General features: G+C 38.7%; 2 protein-coding genes across 5 annotated transcripts in view; one reads left to right on the top strand and one right to left on the bottom strand.

The window, feature by feature from the left end:
- Nucleotides 1-17,660, top strand: part of marchf8.S (membrane associated ring-CH-type finger 8 S homeolog) — a 153,343-nt gene that overhangs the window by 14,243 nt on the left and 121,440 nt on the right. The gene's annotated exons all lie outside the window — the stretch shown is intronic.
- Nucleotides 1,285-6,990, bottom strand: LOC108706245 (myoferlin-like). Its single transcript, XM_041571295.1, has one exon. It carries the CDS (start codon nucleotides 6,988-6,990, stop codon nucleotides 1,285-1,287), a length of 5,706 nt encoding a protein of 1,901 aa, XP_041427229.1.

The following is a 17,660-nucleotide window of genomic DNA, read 5'->3' as shown; positions in this document are numbered from 1 at the left end:
GCTGCAGAAATTATTTTACTGTCTGCAGGCTACAAAAATTATTTCACTGTCTGCAGAAATTATTTCACTGTCTGCAGGCTACAAAAATTATTTCACCATCTGCAGAAATTATTTCACTGTCTGCAGAAATAATTTAACTGTCTGCAGACTACAAAAATTTGTATGTCTGCAAAAATGATTTCACTGTCTACAGGCTACAAAAATGATTTCATCGTCTGCAGAAATTATTTAACTGTCTGCAGAAATTATTTCACTTTCTGCAGGCTAAAAAAATTATTGTCTGCAGGCTGCAAATTTTCTCTGGCTGCAGTGCAGGCAGGCTGACAGCATAAATGATCAGACTGTTTCACTTTCAGACGCAGGCTAACTCTGCCTCTACAGATGTTGCTGGGCCCGGGCCAGGTGCCCCCTGCACCCTCCCTGCTGCTGGCGGAAGTTTTCGACCCGGACCCAAACCCGGTGAATTTTTTAAATGAAAAAAATAAATAAATAAATTTCAGCAGAAAACCCATGGGCCCCTACCACTAATGGGCCCCTAGGCTATAGCCTAGGCTAGCATAGGCATTAATCCGCCCCTGCCTGCACTAGGAGCTCCCGTTTAACTTGCACAGGGGCTGGCCTGCATCTGCATTAGCTGTGCACTAGACATAGCAATCAAGATTTTCTCCAGCATAAAGCATAGGGTACAGTTGAACTAGTGATGTGTGGGTCGTGAATTTCTCGATCTGCCCCTCCCAAACCGCACTCGGCCCGGGCCCGCTCCTTCCCTCTTTTTATAGACCCGCTCCTGGGCGGGGGCAGGCGGAAGGCTATAAATTCTGGCAATACTAGGTTGATGATTTTGTGCACGAGTCGGCCCAAACCCGCCCGACCCGCTTGTAAACCTCCGGGTCACGCGGTTTGCGGGTCAGCCTGCACATCATTAAGTTGAACCTCAGGTGCATGACCACTAGGGGTCAAGCACTTCTACCTGGGGTAATAGTAAATGTCAACCACACCTAATAAAGACTATTTTCACGCAGGTCCTGAGTATCTCAGCATAATGATTAACTACATACAACAATTATAATAAAATCTTATAACTTTTATTTACACTTCATTTAGGTTAAATAAAGTTTTTATTGGTATTAGTTACAGAAGAAATGAAGCCAATGTGTTACATTATCATGCGGTTTGGCCCACCACCCACCCTAAACCGCATAGATAACATGTTTGGCTACTATACTGCTGCTTTCTTTCTTGAATCTCTGGCATTTTTGAATCATAGTAGTTTCACTCAGTCTTTCATGAGAGAATCAGAGGCATGATATAACTCAAGAAGAAGAGAGTGAAAATTACAAATAATACAATGACTGCAGCAATCACGCACTCTCTTTGCTTGCATAATTTGCTGATGTTGCGCCATCCAGCAAATTTCAGCATTTTAAATATGTTCTGGAACCAGAGAAATGAAGTTTCTGGACGCATTGGTTCACTCAGAGTTGGATTTGTATTTGGGGGATCTCTCCCCTTGCCAGCTGGTCTTTTTTCTGCTTCTTGTTCAGTAAGGACCTCTAATGTCAGTTCAACTTTGCCTGTTAAATTGTATTGTTCATCAGTTTCTAAATAGCATGGCCACCATCCTTTTATGGATTTCTTTTTAAACAAAGATACCATCTGTGGCTTGTCCATTAACTTGAGTGAACACTCCTTTGGTTCTGTTGCTGGCATAATAACATTATTTAAGTCCAGCTCAATACATCCCAAGTAGTCATCTCTGGAGAACTTATCATTATCCCATATCTGAACAAAAAGTTTGGGTGGCAGCTTTATCTCTGTTGCATCAAGACTCCATACGTGTTCCTTTTTAGAAATAGTGCACTGTTGTTCTGCTGGGAAGTAATTAAATGGGAAGACAAATCGCCAGTTAAAGTTGCCTTCTCCATCCAGAGATCTGTAATGTACATCTGTTCTCTGTTTATCGTCTTCGTGGCCAAGAAGCCACCCTTTGACATAAATATCGCTCATTTTCTCTCCAAAGAGGTTTATATCATCAAGGATGACATCTTTGGTGTTCCAGACAATCACGCGTAGAACATATTGCTTAGGTTTGCGAGGTACTATATTAACAGCAGGTCCCGGAGGTCCTAAGCTTTTTGGGAAAATATCCACCCACATTTCCACTCTTCCTTGTGGAATGTCAGGTCGGCAAGTGCTGTACAATGTCCTCGTCTCAACATGTTCTGGAACCAATCCCTGATTATGAAGGGCTTTAAGAGCAAGGCATTCACTTGCTGGTCCAAGGAATTCATGAGCTTTTTCAATACTTGCTGAAGTATACCGTGAGCCTGAAAATATCAGTGTTCTCCTGTCATCTTCATAGACAGGAAGCGGTAGTGCTCGACATTTGGCGAAATGCTGTAGGATTTCAGATGGCTTCAGCTGATCCCGCCATCGATTTACTCCAGATATGCAATAAGTTTCTGGCAGTCCACAATGGCTTCTAAATCCAGAAAGAAGCCTGTTTTCAAGGTCGATAGTTGTTTCACCGACTTTGTCATCTCCTGAAAGCACATCATAGTCATATACAGAGATTTTCAGGTCTTTCTCTTGAGGTATAATGCAGCTTAATTCGTACATTTTTCCAAACATTGGATTTAATGTGTTGGGTACATAGTTCTCCCGGTCTGTAACCACTTTCTTGTTCAATTTCAGTTTGATATAAGGATCACACAATCCATTGTTATCCTTTGGCTGCAGGTCTATGCCTCTCACTATGTATACTCGCACTATGCACTCCTGAGGCCCACTATCTGGCAACTCACGAAAGTGCTGTGGAGGTAGTGGGGCATCTGGATCCTCTGGGATCTGATACATGCAGAAAGATCCCTTAAACTCTCCTGCAACAGTTGGCTCATCATCATAGGTAGCCTTTCCTGTGTATAGCTTGAACGTCTGACAGAAATCTGTAAGTCCGAGGAACTCTGGAACTCTCTCTAACTCACAGTCGTACACTTTTAAGGTATCATATTTCCTCTGGGTGCACAGGTCAGACTTGTCGTGTTCTCCTTTAGAGGCAAAGTACTTTGTCCACCAATCAAAATCATCTTCCTCCTCTTTAGCTAGCAGACTTTCTTCTGCACCTTCCATGTCTATCACAACATTGGGACATGTAGTGATAGGTGCAGCTTTAAGGTCTTGATTCATGGTGTAGGGATCACAGTGGAATTCCTCTAGCTGCTCAATAGTACATTGCCCTACAACTTCTTTCCTTCCAAAATGCTTATTGGCTATAACTTTTACAACAATGGGTGGAGTATATATTTCTTCTTGTGGTAAATACACTTTCATGACGAGAACTGCACTCTGGAAGTTTGGATTCCTTCCCAATATTCCAGTTATTGCAGCTTGAACCATTTCTCCACCACATTCTACAATAAGAGTTGCAGATCTTGCAGATTCCAAATGACTTATATTTCGTAGGCCCCAAGTAAGTATCTCAATGCTAGTTAGCTTTAGCACTGGCCGAATTCCATCTGGCACCATATAAATATTTGGTGCCCTCTCCGATGGAAGAACAGGTAGATTGCATCCATTGTTTTCTGGAAGGAAAAGTTCTGCGGCCACAAGGATGTCTCCACAGTGTCTTTTTCCCATTGTAACCGGACACCAGAAAAGTTTTGGTGTGTCACTTATATTTGGGTCCAACTTCACCATTGGGAAAAACAAGCTTCGACCAAGGAAATCATCTTCTCCCCTTTGGTCACTGTCATATAGTTCAATAACAATGCTAGGAGGATTCTGTTCAATTTCACAGGGCTCTCCAAAAATGTCAATGTCACTAAAGACGAGTGTTTGGTCCCACGTTGGATTGAGGGTACAGTTAATTATTTCTGTCCTCTTGCTTTGGTAAAGAAAAGAGACATGAGCATATGGATCTGAAAAGCTGTCTCTATCCATTGGCGTGAGACCACGAGCCTGATACAGGTAACATCTAAGATGGTATGTGGAAGCTCTGTCAAATGTACAAGAAACAAAAGGAACATGCTCCCTGTAAAAGTCTCTTGGCTTTTCTATTTGGTCTTCTCTTTGTTTATCTCCATTAACAAGATAGCCTTCCAGGTTAAATATGGAAGATGTTTGAGCACAAGAGACCATATTCCTTATCCAGCACCTTCGACGGAAAGTGTCAGTGCTGCATTTCTTCGTATGAAATCTCCAGCCTGACACTGCAGCATACTCCCATCCTTTGTCCTTCTTTGGAGGCATAACCTCCTCCTTGGGTGTAGAGACTTTGGATCTCCTGCGAACCAATCTTCGACGACGATTGGTATGATAAGTCTTCTCTGATGAAACCCAGTGCTGTGGCAGGTTATCAGGAGAGGAAGCCTTTCCATATTCCCAACCATTTTCATCCACAGCCCGGTTCACATCACATTTCCATATATCATCATCCCAGATCCATCCATGAGGGCAGTCGATCTTATCTGGTGAAGATAATTTTTCACCGGTAGCATTAGTGTATGCTTCCTTTGGCTTTTGCCATTTTTCGTTTGAAAGTCGCCTCTCGTGTTCAAACACTTCATCTGTAATTTCTAGGTTCCCGTTATAATCTTCATGTGTTAAGCTCCTTTCATTGTTAACCTGCCAATCGCTTTCCCATTTCCAGCCTTCGGGAACCACAAAGTTTTTCTTCTTCAGCTTCACTGTGCCGGTGGCATCAGAGAATTTGTGGTGATTTAGCAGGAACCTGGAGCTCCATTTACCTGATAACCGTGACTGATTTTCATACATTTCTGCATGAACACCAAAAGTCCCTTGCACGGATTTGTTAAATTCACTCTCTGCTTCAGACAGTCCCAGCCACAGGATCACACGCAACTGAACTGGAACATGCCTGCCTTTGCTTTTGTCCAGAGGGAACTTAAGAAATATGGTTTGTATCTTTCCACAGAATTTGCCACATGCCTCTCCATCAGTCTTGGAGAAGAGGATCTGATGCGCAGGTATACGGGCATAGGCCACTCTCTTTTCTGCCTTTATCATCCAGATGATGATGTCTGGCATACTGTTTTGTGGCTCGTCGGACAGCTGTTGTAGTCTGTCTATCCATTCCTCAATCATAGGTAGAGTTGATTTTACATCGGTTACTTCCCTTCTTATTCTGGTAGCTGCCTCCGTGATGTGGGTTAAGGCAGACAACCGAAGTTTTTGCAGATGCACGTCTAACTCATTAACATTATTCTTTCCTACCATAGAAGGCAGGGGTTTCCTAGCATCTTCAATAAGCTGGTCTAATAAACTCTGCCATATTGAAACCGCTTCTGTCTTGGTAACATTTGCTTGTAGTGCCAATTTCAAGGAAGATAAGCCACTTTGTAGTCGATCTGTTAGGGCAGTAAAAATATTCACTGCATCCAGACGGTGGCTTATATCTTCCCAATATGATGTTAATGCTACTACTGGCTTTGAGGCATACCATGGTATGTAATAGTAGAAGTTGCCATCAAAAAGAGGTTGTCTATATTGTGTTGTTGATGGCAATGCCTTACATGTGCTGTCAAATTTGTTGCCATAATTGCCAATGCTCACTTCAAACTGTACAGCTTCACTGGCATCTTGCAACATAGTAGCAGAATGGAATACTGCACACAAGCTGTATTTCCGCTTGAACTGGTATTTCTCAACAGCAAGAACGTCCTGTTTAGAGATGTCTTCAATCCCCTTTTTGGATTCATCCAACGAAGAAGTAATCTCCACTAAAATTCTTCCTCGATAAGCAATACCTTCTCCTTTTCCATAATTCAGTTCATCATAGTGGTCGGGATAGCGTTTGAACTCCCTTGGACTTCCATACAGGTTTATATAGCTTGGTCCAAAGGTCGGTAAAAAGCCTTTATTTAGGCCAGACCCTTCAAAACCAGTAGCTGGTGAAAAAATCTTGGACAGGGCCAAGTTGGCTGTTCCCACTATGTCATTCTTATTTGCTCTGTCCCAGTCATACACTCTAAGCCTAACATTATCGCACATTGATGGGATCTTCATAGGCAGAGTGATGGCTTGATTCCATATGGGACAGCAACTCTCCTTAATTATTTTCGTTTGTACTTTCTCCCCAGCAAATGCAGCCTCTATAAAGGGATCCGCTAAATTCTTCTTGTCAACAGTTGACCTGAAGAGTCCCTTTATGCTTCTCATAAAAGTATCATCCATCTGGGGAATATCATTAGCTCTGTAGATTTTGACAACAGACGTTACAGTCTGCCGAACTACCCCACTTGTTAACAGTAGATTATTTTCCACATCATCATCCTCATGGTGTCCTGCAGTTTCAGTCGGTGGCTGATCTCCTCTTCCAAGAATAAAGATGCTTAACTTTAGATAGCCTCTTGTTGATAAGGCTGTATCTTTAGGTTTACTCAGGGCAACCCATTTTCTTATAACTGCATGACCTGGTTCATCATATATGAATCCAGCATCAATCATAAATTCACCAATCAGGCTGTCTGCTCTAAATGCACGAGACCTAAGTGCCTGAATGGTTATAGGCTCCATACGCAGATCGGAAAGTGATCGGTGCATGTCGTAAGTCAGCATCTGATTAAAGGGAGGATTATTGCCAGACAGTATTCTAGTATGTTGAGTCTGGTGTCCAATTTTAACCTTTACAACTGGCTTGATATTGTTTCCAGTCAGCTGACGTCCTTCTATTATCCGAACCTGAATCTTAAATTCTTGAGCATTTTCATTCTTCTCTATTTGTGAGGGAATGTTAAATGGCTGGTTGGCTTGCTGTTGTTTTTGCTGCTTAGGAGTGCTAGCAATTTCTCTCACCACAGCTCTTCCTTCCTCAGCAACAATCTCAGCAACTTCATGAGTTTTTTCTATCACTGGTTCGTATTGTTCTTCTAAATCCTTTGGTTTCTTTGATTCTTTTCTAAATAATTTTCCCATCATTCGAAATGGTTTTGTAATAGTTCTTGAAAATTTTCTAGTTTTGGAGACCTCCATCTTCTCAACTGATGGTGATGATCAGATGGAGATCAAATATTGGTAATAGGTGTATATAAATAGACTATAGTACAAAGTAGTTATGAGCTAACTATCTCTGCCAATAGTCTCAAATGAAATGATCTCTAAGTAGGCTACACTTGTGTTTTGTGTCTCAGAAGTAAGTGATGTCACAATCATTACTATGACAACCCAGGTGTTTTTGTTTGAGCAGCATTGTGATGTCATAAATGTTGCTATGACAACCCAGGTGTTTTGTTTCAGCAGTATTGTGATGTCACAAGTGTTGCTATGACAACCCTGGTGTTTTGTTTCAGCAGTATTGTGATGTCACAATCGTTACTATGACAACCCAGGTGTTTTGTATCAGCAGTATTGTGATGTCACAATTGTTACCATGGCAACCAAGGTGCCTTTGAATCTAGTCTAATCTAGTCAAATCTAATCTAGTCAAGTCTAATCTAGCTAGTATAATGTTGAAATAACAAATTGTTCCATATATTATTTACAAATATGACTGCTCAATAAACTCAAAAAGTAAATTAGTGTGGGGTAAAAAATACATCCCCATTGACTTCTGTAGATTTTAACTAACATGTGGGTTCCTTTGAATTTTAAACATTTTTATAGTTTATATGTATTGAAGATTCAAATTTAGAGAGTTTTTTAAAAATAAAAAAAGATAAACCTGAAATGCAGAGTTTGTGCCATAAACACATATCATAACAAATATATAAACAGCACATTGTCTAGCACTCCTTATTAATACAGGAAATTGGAAAGTGAACCTAGGGGTACCTACACTAGTACTTAAATTATTTTATCACTTTAAAGTGATACTGACACTAAAAATGTTCTTTTCAACAATTGTTACTATGGCAACCAAGGTACCTTGGAATCTAGTCTAATCTAGCTAGCATAATGCTGAAATAACAAATTGTTCCATATAGTTTTACAAATATGACTGTTCAATAAACACTCAAAAAGTAAATTAGTGTGGGGTAAAAAATACATCCCCATCGACTTCTGTAGATTTTAACTAACATGTGGGTTCCTTTGAAAATTAAACATTTTGTTTTATGTATTGAAGATTCAAATTTAGAGAGTTCTTTAAAAATAAAAATAGATAATAAACCTGCAATGCACAGTTTGTACCATAAACACATATCATAACAAATATATAAACAGCACATTGTCTAACATTCCTTATTAATACAGGATTTTTTTGTAGTTTTAGAAAGACGCATGATTATTTTAGTTGCAAACTGCACAAAGTGAACCTAGCGGTACCTATACTAGTATCTAAATAATTTTGTCACTTTAAAGTGATACTGACACTAAAAATGTTCTGTTCAAAATATTAATCTACATTAAAGGTCACCTATAGGTCACGTCCATCGTTTTTCACTGATAGTTCTGCTTTTGTAAGTACTTGTTACTTGAGAAGTTCTTAAATCTGAATGTTTTGACAACCTGACTTCACTTCTGTCACTTCTTAACATGTCAGTTACAGTTTCTAATGCTAACGGACTCCTGTTGCACAAATATGGCAGCACCTTAGAAAAGGGGAGAAATATGGGGGCAAAAAAGGTAATGTTAAAGGTAATGTAAAAGCATCAGGCAAATAACTTTATGGCAAAATTATAAAAGACAATGTTATGATTAGGGATGTCGCGGACTGTTCGCCCGCGAACTAATTCGCGCGAACATCGACTATTCGCGTTCGGCGAATGTTCGCGAACGTCGCGCGACGTTCGCCAATTTGGGTTCGCCTTAGCTGGCGCTTATTTTTGCCCTCTCACCCCAGACCAGCAGATACATGGCAGCCAATCAGGAAGCTCTCCCTCCTGGACCACCCCCACACCCCCTGGACCACTCCCCTTCCATATATAAACTGAAGCCCTGCAGCGTTTTTTCATTCTGCCTGTGTGCTGCTTGGAAGAGCTAGTGTAGGGAGAGAGCTGTTAGTGATTTGAGGGACAGTTGATAGTAACTTTGCTGGCTAGTAATCTACTTGATACTGCTCTGTATTGTAGGGACAGAACTCTGCAGGGATTTGAGGGACATTTTAGGTTAGGTAGCTTTGCTGGCTAGTAATCTACCTTCTACTGCAGTGCTCTGTATGTAGCTGCTGTGGGCAGCTGTCCTGCTGCTGATCTCTCATCTGCATCTGTTCTTCAAACAACTGCCACCTAGCTGTCTAAATATCAATAATAATACCGTCTCCAGAAACACCACCCGAGTGACGTTTTTCAAGCAGCAATAATATATTCCGTATCCAACGGCTGTAGTGTATACGTTGACCTTGCAGGCATTATTTGCCCAGTCTTTAACCAAGTGCCACCTAGCTGTGTGAGCTTTTTCACATTCCGTGTCCAGAAACATCACCTGAGTGACGTAGTGTGATTTCTGCCCTTTACAGCACAAAACGCAGCGCTGTGTCAACAATGGATTTTTCAGATACATTTTTGCCCTTGATCCCCCTCTGGCATGCCACTGTCCAGGTCGTTGCACCCTTTAAACAACTTTAAAATCATTTTTCTGGCCAGAAATGTCTTTTCTAGCTTTTAAAATTCGCCTTCCCATTGAAGTCTATGGGGTTCGCGACGTTCGCGAACTATTCGCATGTTTTGTCGCAAGTTCGCGAATATGTTCGCGAACATTTTTTCCGCCGTTCGCTACATCCCTAGTTATGATAGATGTAAAAAAAGTAGGGATGCACCGAAACCACTATTTTTGAATGGTCCGAACCCCTGAATCCTTCGTGAAAGATTTACGTTTATTGTATTGACCAATGTATACTGCCTGCACATTCATAATCATTCCAATACCTCTTAGATCATTTATTAAGAGATACATATCAAAAGAGAATATGTTATTAAAGAGATCCTGACAACAGAAAATAACCTTTTTTTAGGGATGCACCGAATCCAGGATTCAGTTCAGGATTCGGCCAGGATTTGGCCTTTTACAGCAGGATTTGGATTCGGATACACTCTCAGTGAATATATAAATATAACTGAACATAGTATAATATATAATATCTGCAGTACTCATAGTCAATTCCATGTATAATATCCCCAAGACTCATATCAGAATGGTACAGAGGGCATTCCATGTATAATACCTCCAGGAACTCCTAGCAGAGAGACAAGTGGCAATTTCAATTACAAATACTGTGCTTTGCTCTGTGCTGCTGCTTTTACTACACTGATAAGTAATCATTAAGAGATAACAGCTCTGCAGTCAGCGCACTGTTGTTCTGTTCTATACTTTCGCGCCTAGAAGTTTAAAACTGAAGGAGCCAGCCAGAAGTAAGAGCCATCCATCAAAGATTTGTCTGCCTGAGAAGAACACCAGTGCACTGAATGAGACCAATGCCAGAGCTGTAGTAGTGTAGTGTGTATTGCTTTTAACAGTTATTTACCTAAGTAGTAGAACTAGGAGAAAGAAAAGGGGGATATAAAAGATGGATGAGAAGAGAAGGAAGTAGGGGAAGACTTACTTGGTATTATTTATATCTAAACCTTGTTTTTCATATTATTAAGTAGCATATAGTTCTAAAATCATACAATTTATTGTGTTTTACCATGACTTCTATGCTTTTTTTGTTTTGAAGCTTGACACACTGTTCTATCTTTTAGATTGTAAGCTCTTTTGTGCATGGCCTTCATTACTCTTTGTATTAGTTATTGGCTGTTCTGTATGTGCAGTGTAAACACCCATTTATTGTGCAGCACTGTGGGATATATTGGCGCTTTATAAATACACAATAGTGATGATAATTGTAACACCAACTGCACCCTTTTCTCAGTAACACCTCAAGTGACATTAAAACTGAACAAAAGCCAGTGTTTAAGTGAAAGCACATGTTGTAAAAGGCAAAGAAATGTATGTCTCCATTAGAACAGCTGAGTGGGATAGAGAATTACCTTTGTTTTGCATTGGACACTCTTATGCAGCATTTCAGTTTTAGAGACAGCTGTCATTAATATTATGCAGATTTTACGTAAATTGCAGATGTCTGTATGACATATGATCGAGTACATTATTTAGCTTTCCTGTCTTGCTTGCCTAGTAAGGCAAATGTTAGAATGTGCTACTTCCCAATAGAGAGTAAATGTGAAGAAAGGATGTAACAAGTGTGACTGACTTGTTGCAGCTATTATAAGGACAACTACAATATTTATCAAAGGTCAAATTTCGAATTCTTTTTTTTTTTAAAATTTGAATATACTCACAATTCGACTGGGAGGTTATTTAAGAAAAATTTGAATGGCTAATATTCGATCAAATGGTTCTGACCCTAAAATTCTAATTGTATTTGTTTAGTATTCGATTCATATTCGATTCATATGAATCGAGTTTTTCTCCCGAAAAAAACTCAAATGTCAGGAAGGCTAATATCTACAAATGGCTAAACAGATCTCTACCACTGAAAATTAACTGAGAATTAAATTAGGCCCTGGCATTTCAGGTACACAGAGGCCCACTCAGCCCACACAGAGGCCCAAACAGCCCCACCAGCCCACTAAATACTGACTTTCAATGGGAGCTTATAGCAGCCCCTCTGGCATTTGCCAGAACCCACAGATTGCCAGTCTGGGCCTGACTCGGCAGGTTTTAAGTGGTGAGTATTCGAATTAGAACTGTTTCCATGGTCGAGGTGTGATAAATCTCACATTCAAATTTACATTCGAATAGGGGGATTAAAGTTTGAATGTGTGAATTTTGACACTTGAAAATTCAAATTCGAATTTACTATTCTATCCTTGATAAATCTGACCTTTAGAGTGTAGTAATGTAGATTGTGCCTACACTCTTATCTGCAGCATATAAGCAAACCTACTAGGTTGTTCCTGTTACATAGTTTTATTACTTTACTTTTACTTTATTACTTTACTAGGTATTTCCAACCTCACCCTATGGACACTGAGGTTATGTCCCTATCCATTGGAGTCAATAAGAGAGGTTATGGTCAGTCAGCTTACTGCTACAAAAATTCATGCACATCTTGCTATTTTCCCATTTTGGGAGGAGAAATCATGTACTTTACAGCACTTTAATCCTTCTGTGTCCATTTCTGGCTATATTTCATACATTTTCATCATTAAAAAAAATTTAATTGTTGCCCTGTTAAAACGGGTGTGTTTGCTTTAGAAATACAGCTGTAGTTCATATAAACAAGCTGCTGTGTAGCCTTCATGGTGCCAATGTGTTGACCCATGGCCCCAAACCTGTTTCCAATAGGTATAATAAACATAATCCTCCTAACACAGTTGACAACATTCAGCAATGACAATTTTAATTAGCTTATACAGTTTGCTTTAATGGTTTGCTTATATTAGTTTTATTTCTTTTGAACCTTTCTTCAAATCCAGGCATGACTGTATGGCAGATTTGTGGAAGAGGATTCATAAAGATATGCTATACTGCTGCAATAGTAGCTTTTTGTGCGATTCAGATCAGATTCTTACAGTACAGGTATAGGACCTGTTATCCAGAATGGACCTGAAGCTTTCCAGATAACAGATCTTTCCATAATGTGGATCTTCACACCTTAAGTCTAATAGAAAATCATGTAAACATTAAATAAACCCAATAGGCTGGTTTTGCTTCCAATAAGGATTAATTATAAATATATATATATATATATATATATATATATATATATATATATATATATATATATATATATTTGGATCAAGTACAAGGTGCTTTTTTATTGTTACAGAACAAAAGTTTTTTTTTCTGCATAAGGGGTTTCCAGAAAACGGTTCCCATACCTTTTAATCAGCTCAAAACAGAGCTTTAGGTGCTTACTGTAATTAGCTTAGAATTTATTGCATATTAAACTTGACAAAAAATTTCTTAAATTACATTCTCTTGTGTAATCTACACAAGAGATTACAATGTAGGTTCTTGATGAATAGAGTGAGGTCCGGATCTGTCACGGCAGCTGCTGTGCGATGCTAATTTCTGTTTCCCAATCACCCAATTGAAGATAGTTACCCATTTAACTGAAAGTGGTACTGCTTCTTAAAGAAGAAGGAAAGCTACCGGGGCAGATTATTGCCAATAGATTAACCATAATAATATAAGATAGAAAGCTATTTTTATTCTGTAGAATGCTATACCATGCTAGTGTAAACAGCTCTAAAAGCTGTATCAGGTCTTTTAAGATAGCAGCTGCCATATTAGCTTGGTGAGAAATCACTTCCTGTCTGAGTCCCTGTTCACTCATATCTCTAAGCTCAGATGACATTAAGGAGGGGAGGCGATAGGAGGGAGAGGAGCAAACTGAGCATGCTCAAGCCCTAGCCCTCGATGTTTAATCTGAAAACAGGAAATCTGATACAGAAGTCCATGTGTACACAATAGAAGGAAAGAAATGTGGTGTTTCTTTTGACAGAGGGCTCAGAGCAGCATTACTTTGAGTGTTTATTGGTGTATTTATATAGACCTTTTTGATAAAGCTTACTTAGTTTTAAACTTTCCTTCTCCTTTAAGCTTTCTGTAAATCGTGTATCAATATTAATGTTATAAAATTGGGCCTATGATAGGGTTTCGACCTTTTGTCTTTTTGGAATAAGGACAGCTTTGTCACTAGAGCAGGCTGGGTGAAGGTTTAGGGATAGGACAGTGACATCGGCAGAGTAAAGGGGACTGGTCTCATTTTGGGACTATTGTGCAAGTGCTTTGCCCAGATTTCAGCACGCTCCAACCCAAACAAACCGTGTTGAAGGAAACAGCCTATGTGAAAAACTGACAGGTGGCAACCCTTGTCTAGTAACCATATCAGTTAGATGTTTGGTATGTAAACAAGTGACCAGTAAATTATGCTATTTTTTTGCTTTTGGTTGTTAGATCCAGTATGAAATGTGCATCATATTTTGCTAGAAAGCAATGTTATATATGTCTATATTAGTTGCCCTTGAATACTTCTTGTACCTTCCCCTAATATTATTTTCTGCGTACCACGGGCTGATGTCGCAGGCCAAGTCTATGAATATTTTTAATTCATTTTATAGGGCAACATTCCCCTTGCTTCATGAAAGGATTGCCTGTGTAAATGGAAGGTACTCAAGTTTACTGCCGAGGTGGAAATCAGTATGGTGGGAAGTTTAATTGGTTAGCTAGCTAGCAGCAGATGAACGGGATATTAGAAAGTCTGCCTTTTCACTTTATCTCTGCATTCTCTGCTTGACCTACTTCCAAAAATAAAAATCTGAAATAACCCTTTCGCACTGCTTGAAAGTTTATCCTTCTTTTGACAAGTTCCAGTGAAGACTTTCCTCTGAGAGAGTTAGAAGGGGTTAATACATTGCCACCCACACAGAAAGTGACTGGATATCTATAATTTGGTGACTAATGTATGTGTATTATCACGTCTGCTTTCAGTGACTGTATATGTGGCACCAGGACTAATCTAGAGATAGCAAAATCCTTACCTGCAATCAATCACCCCCCATCATTTATAATATTACAGGTATGGGATCTAATATCTGGAAGACTATTATCCAGAAAGCTTTCAAATTCAGGAATGACATTTCCCACAGTGACTTATTTAATTAAATCATTCTTCATTCTTGGCTCATTTCCCTTTTTCTCTATAATAATAAAACAGTAACTAAACTGGATAAATCTTTTTTGATGGCAAAACTATCATACTGGATTTCTAATATGCTATTGATTGTAGTAGCTTAAAGGAATGGTGCTCCAAATGAATAAATGAGTCAGTTTTGTGCGAACCACAGTAACCAATGTTAAAAAAAAAAAATCTATATATTTATTTTTAGAAAGAGAGAGAGAGTGAAGTAGCTGCACTCACGTTGAAGAGTTTTGCCATGGTGAGCTGACCGTAATGGTCAGTTCTTCAGCTTTGCAACATTGAGTTTCCCATGCTCCCCAGCTGCTGCTCAGCTTGTTTCTTTGGCTCTATTTTCTGCATTGCAACACAAACTGAGATTGCTGTTGCTCTGCTTTTTGCTAGGCTTTTATTATATTTCACTTCCTCACTTAATACTGCTGGCAACAAGTGACAGTGCTAATGGAAGCCGGTTACCCCGTGTGACATAGGAAACACTTAGGGCTTATCAAAGAGATTTATGGTAGGGACCATTATTTATTTCCACCTAAATGTACCCATTTTTCTGATTTTTGGTGGTTTACAGCTTTAATGAAGACACTTGCTAGACTTTATTTGTTCCTTTCGCATACATATTTTTATGATTGCCAGAATTAAAGAGAAATTATGAAAGTCTTTCACAAACATCTCTTTCTTAGCAGTTCTCATAATAGAACAACAATGAAATTAGGGGCCATATGCACCCTGTACCTTTGTGACTGTTGATTTTCTTTGGCCTTCTCTTTTGGAGATTTGTTTGTAGGCACTGGCTACTCAGGTATCTTTGAAAGACTTCATGTCAGACAAGAGTTTTAGTTGCTCCTCACAGAGGTGGTTCACCTTTAAGTTAACGTTTATAGAATATCCTGTGCCTAGCAACTTTGCAATTGGTCTTCATTATTTATTTTTTATAAGTTTTCTATATCTTTCCAGCTTTCAAATGTCGGTCGTTGACCCCAACAGCCAAAAAAAACGATTGCTCTATGACCTTACAATATTATTTCTATTCATTATCTTTCTATCCACTCCCTCTCCTATTCATATTTTTGTCTCTTATTCAAACGTCTGACTGGTTGCTAAGGCAAATAAGGGCCTATCAACCATGTAGCCTCTGAAATGCCAAACCAGAGAGCTGCTGAACAAAAGCTAATTAACTGAAAAAACACAAAAATAATGAAAAACAATTGCCAGTTGTTTCGGAATATCAATGTCTATGTCATGCTAAAAAGTTAATCTAAGTATAAAATTCTGGGGGGATAAAGCCACATTTCATAGTCACTTTATGACTTACAATATGTAAAGTATGATCTTGTAAGATGTATGCATTTGAAAAATGCATACAACAATCTTAATTGAATTTTTAATCCTATTAAATTTTGTTTAATATAAAAAGCAAAAATATTAAATAAAATGATAGAGAGCCAATTGTGAAATCCAGCCATAGTATGGTAGTATTATACAGTAGGCCCTGTATTTGGTACATTCTCAAGGTGCTATTAATTCACATAAAAAATATCACACCTTAGATGCCAATGGAAACATATTTTTATCCTTTATTTATAGTCAGAGAGATTATACATCAGTCACACATCTGCAACTAGCCCAGTTGTATTTACAGTTGTGTACAGAATAATAGCTACTATCACTAACCTGATCAATCACTGGTTTTGGTAGAAATTATATTTCTACATGACAAATTATTTACTAGTAGGTGTAGTAGAGTAATAGAAACCCAACAGTCGTGACATCAATGCTGATGATTCTGTATCATTGCATTTCTCTTTGAAAATCAGTAAAAGGCCCGTACCAGACATTGTTCAGAACAGTGTACTTTGATTAAAAAGTTGATTGGAGAGTGAAAAACATATAAAGATGTACAGTAAATGATAGGGTGCTCTGCTAAAATTATCTAAAATGGTTTAAAATGGCAACCAAAACCTGAAAGTCGTGGAAGGAAATAGGAAAACTACCATTCAAATGAATAGAAGAATAGCCAAAATGGCACAGACTCAGCCATTGATCAGCTGCAGGAAGATCAAAGAAGGTGTAAAGTTACCTGTGAGTACTGTTACAATTAGAAGACGCCTATGTGAAGCCAAGCTATTGGCAAGAAGCTCCCACAAAGTCCCATTGTTTAAAAAAAAAAAAAAAGGCCTGCTGAAGAGGTTACAATTTGCCAAAGAACACATTGACTGGCCTAAATTGATGTTATGGAGTGGCCAGCCCAATCCCCGGACCTTAATCCAATAGAAAACTTGTGGAGTGACATCAACAATTCTGATTCTAAAGCAAAACCAAGAAATTCAGAAGAATTGTGGAATGCTGAACACTGATTATACAACTGAATATTAGTTCAGTGATTCATAGGAAAGCAAAATATTGAAACATTTTTCAGTTTCTACAGTGAATGTTTGAGTTTGTAAAGAAGAATGCAGCCACTGCTATTTTTGGAACATCCTAATATTCCCTTTTATTCTCGTTCTGTAAAGTAATAACACAAATTTGATACATTTTTCTTCATGTTTTGATTTGGAATAGAATGTGCAGTGTTCCCAATGCATTTGCATGTATGGAAATACCTGTAAAATATATTATAAGGATTTTGAGTTTATTCATTTTTGTAAATACACTGCTATTATTCTGATCACTACTGTATAGTATGTGTCTTCTTGGCTGCTTTAATTGTTTCAGTAAACCTTTAAGTGAACCAAGACGTCCCTTTATACAGTCAGATTTATTAAATTGATTCATTTGCTCATACCAGTCAACTGATTTAATAATATTAAGCCTGTGTGGCCATACTCTCTAGAGGCAGTAAGGACTGAATGGAGTTATATGATTTAATTCTGTTGTGAACCAGCCAGTCACTGACTCACATTTCCTGCTACTGTTACAAGGAAACAGATTAAATATCACGGAAACGAAATTTAGATGGGTCAGATGGATCCAAATAATCTGTTGCACATATTTCCTGGTGTGAATGGGGCTTTATAGGGAAAGATTCCCTTCAAAACATTTTCGCAAGCTTTGCCCACCAGATACA

The sequence above is a fragment of the Xenopus laevis genome, chromosome 7S, assembly GCF_017654675.1.
Source record: "Xenopus laevis strain J_2021 chromosome 7S, Xenopus_laevis_v10.1, whole genome shotgun sequence".
In the NCBI taxonomy this organism is placed as follows: domain Eukaryota; kingdom Metazoa; phylum Chordata; class Amphibia; order Anura; family Pipidae; genus Xenopus; species Xenopus laevis.
Note: the sequence above shows the minus strand (reverse complement) of the source record. Positions and strands in the feature narration are given on the sequence as shown.

Bases quoted from the DNA above. Each gene is read 5' to 3' on its own strand.
- LOC108706245 (XM_041571295.1), bottom strand. From the start codon at position 6,990: ATGGAGGTCTCCAAAACTAGAAAATTTTCAAGAACTATTACAAAACCA.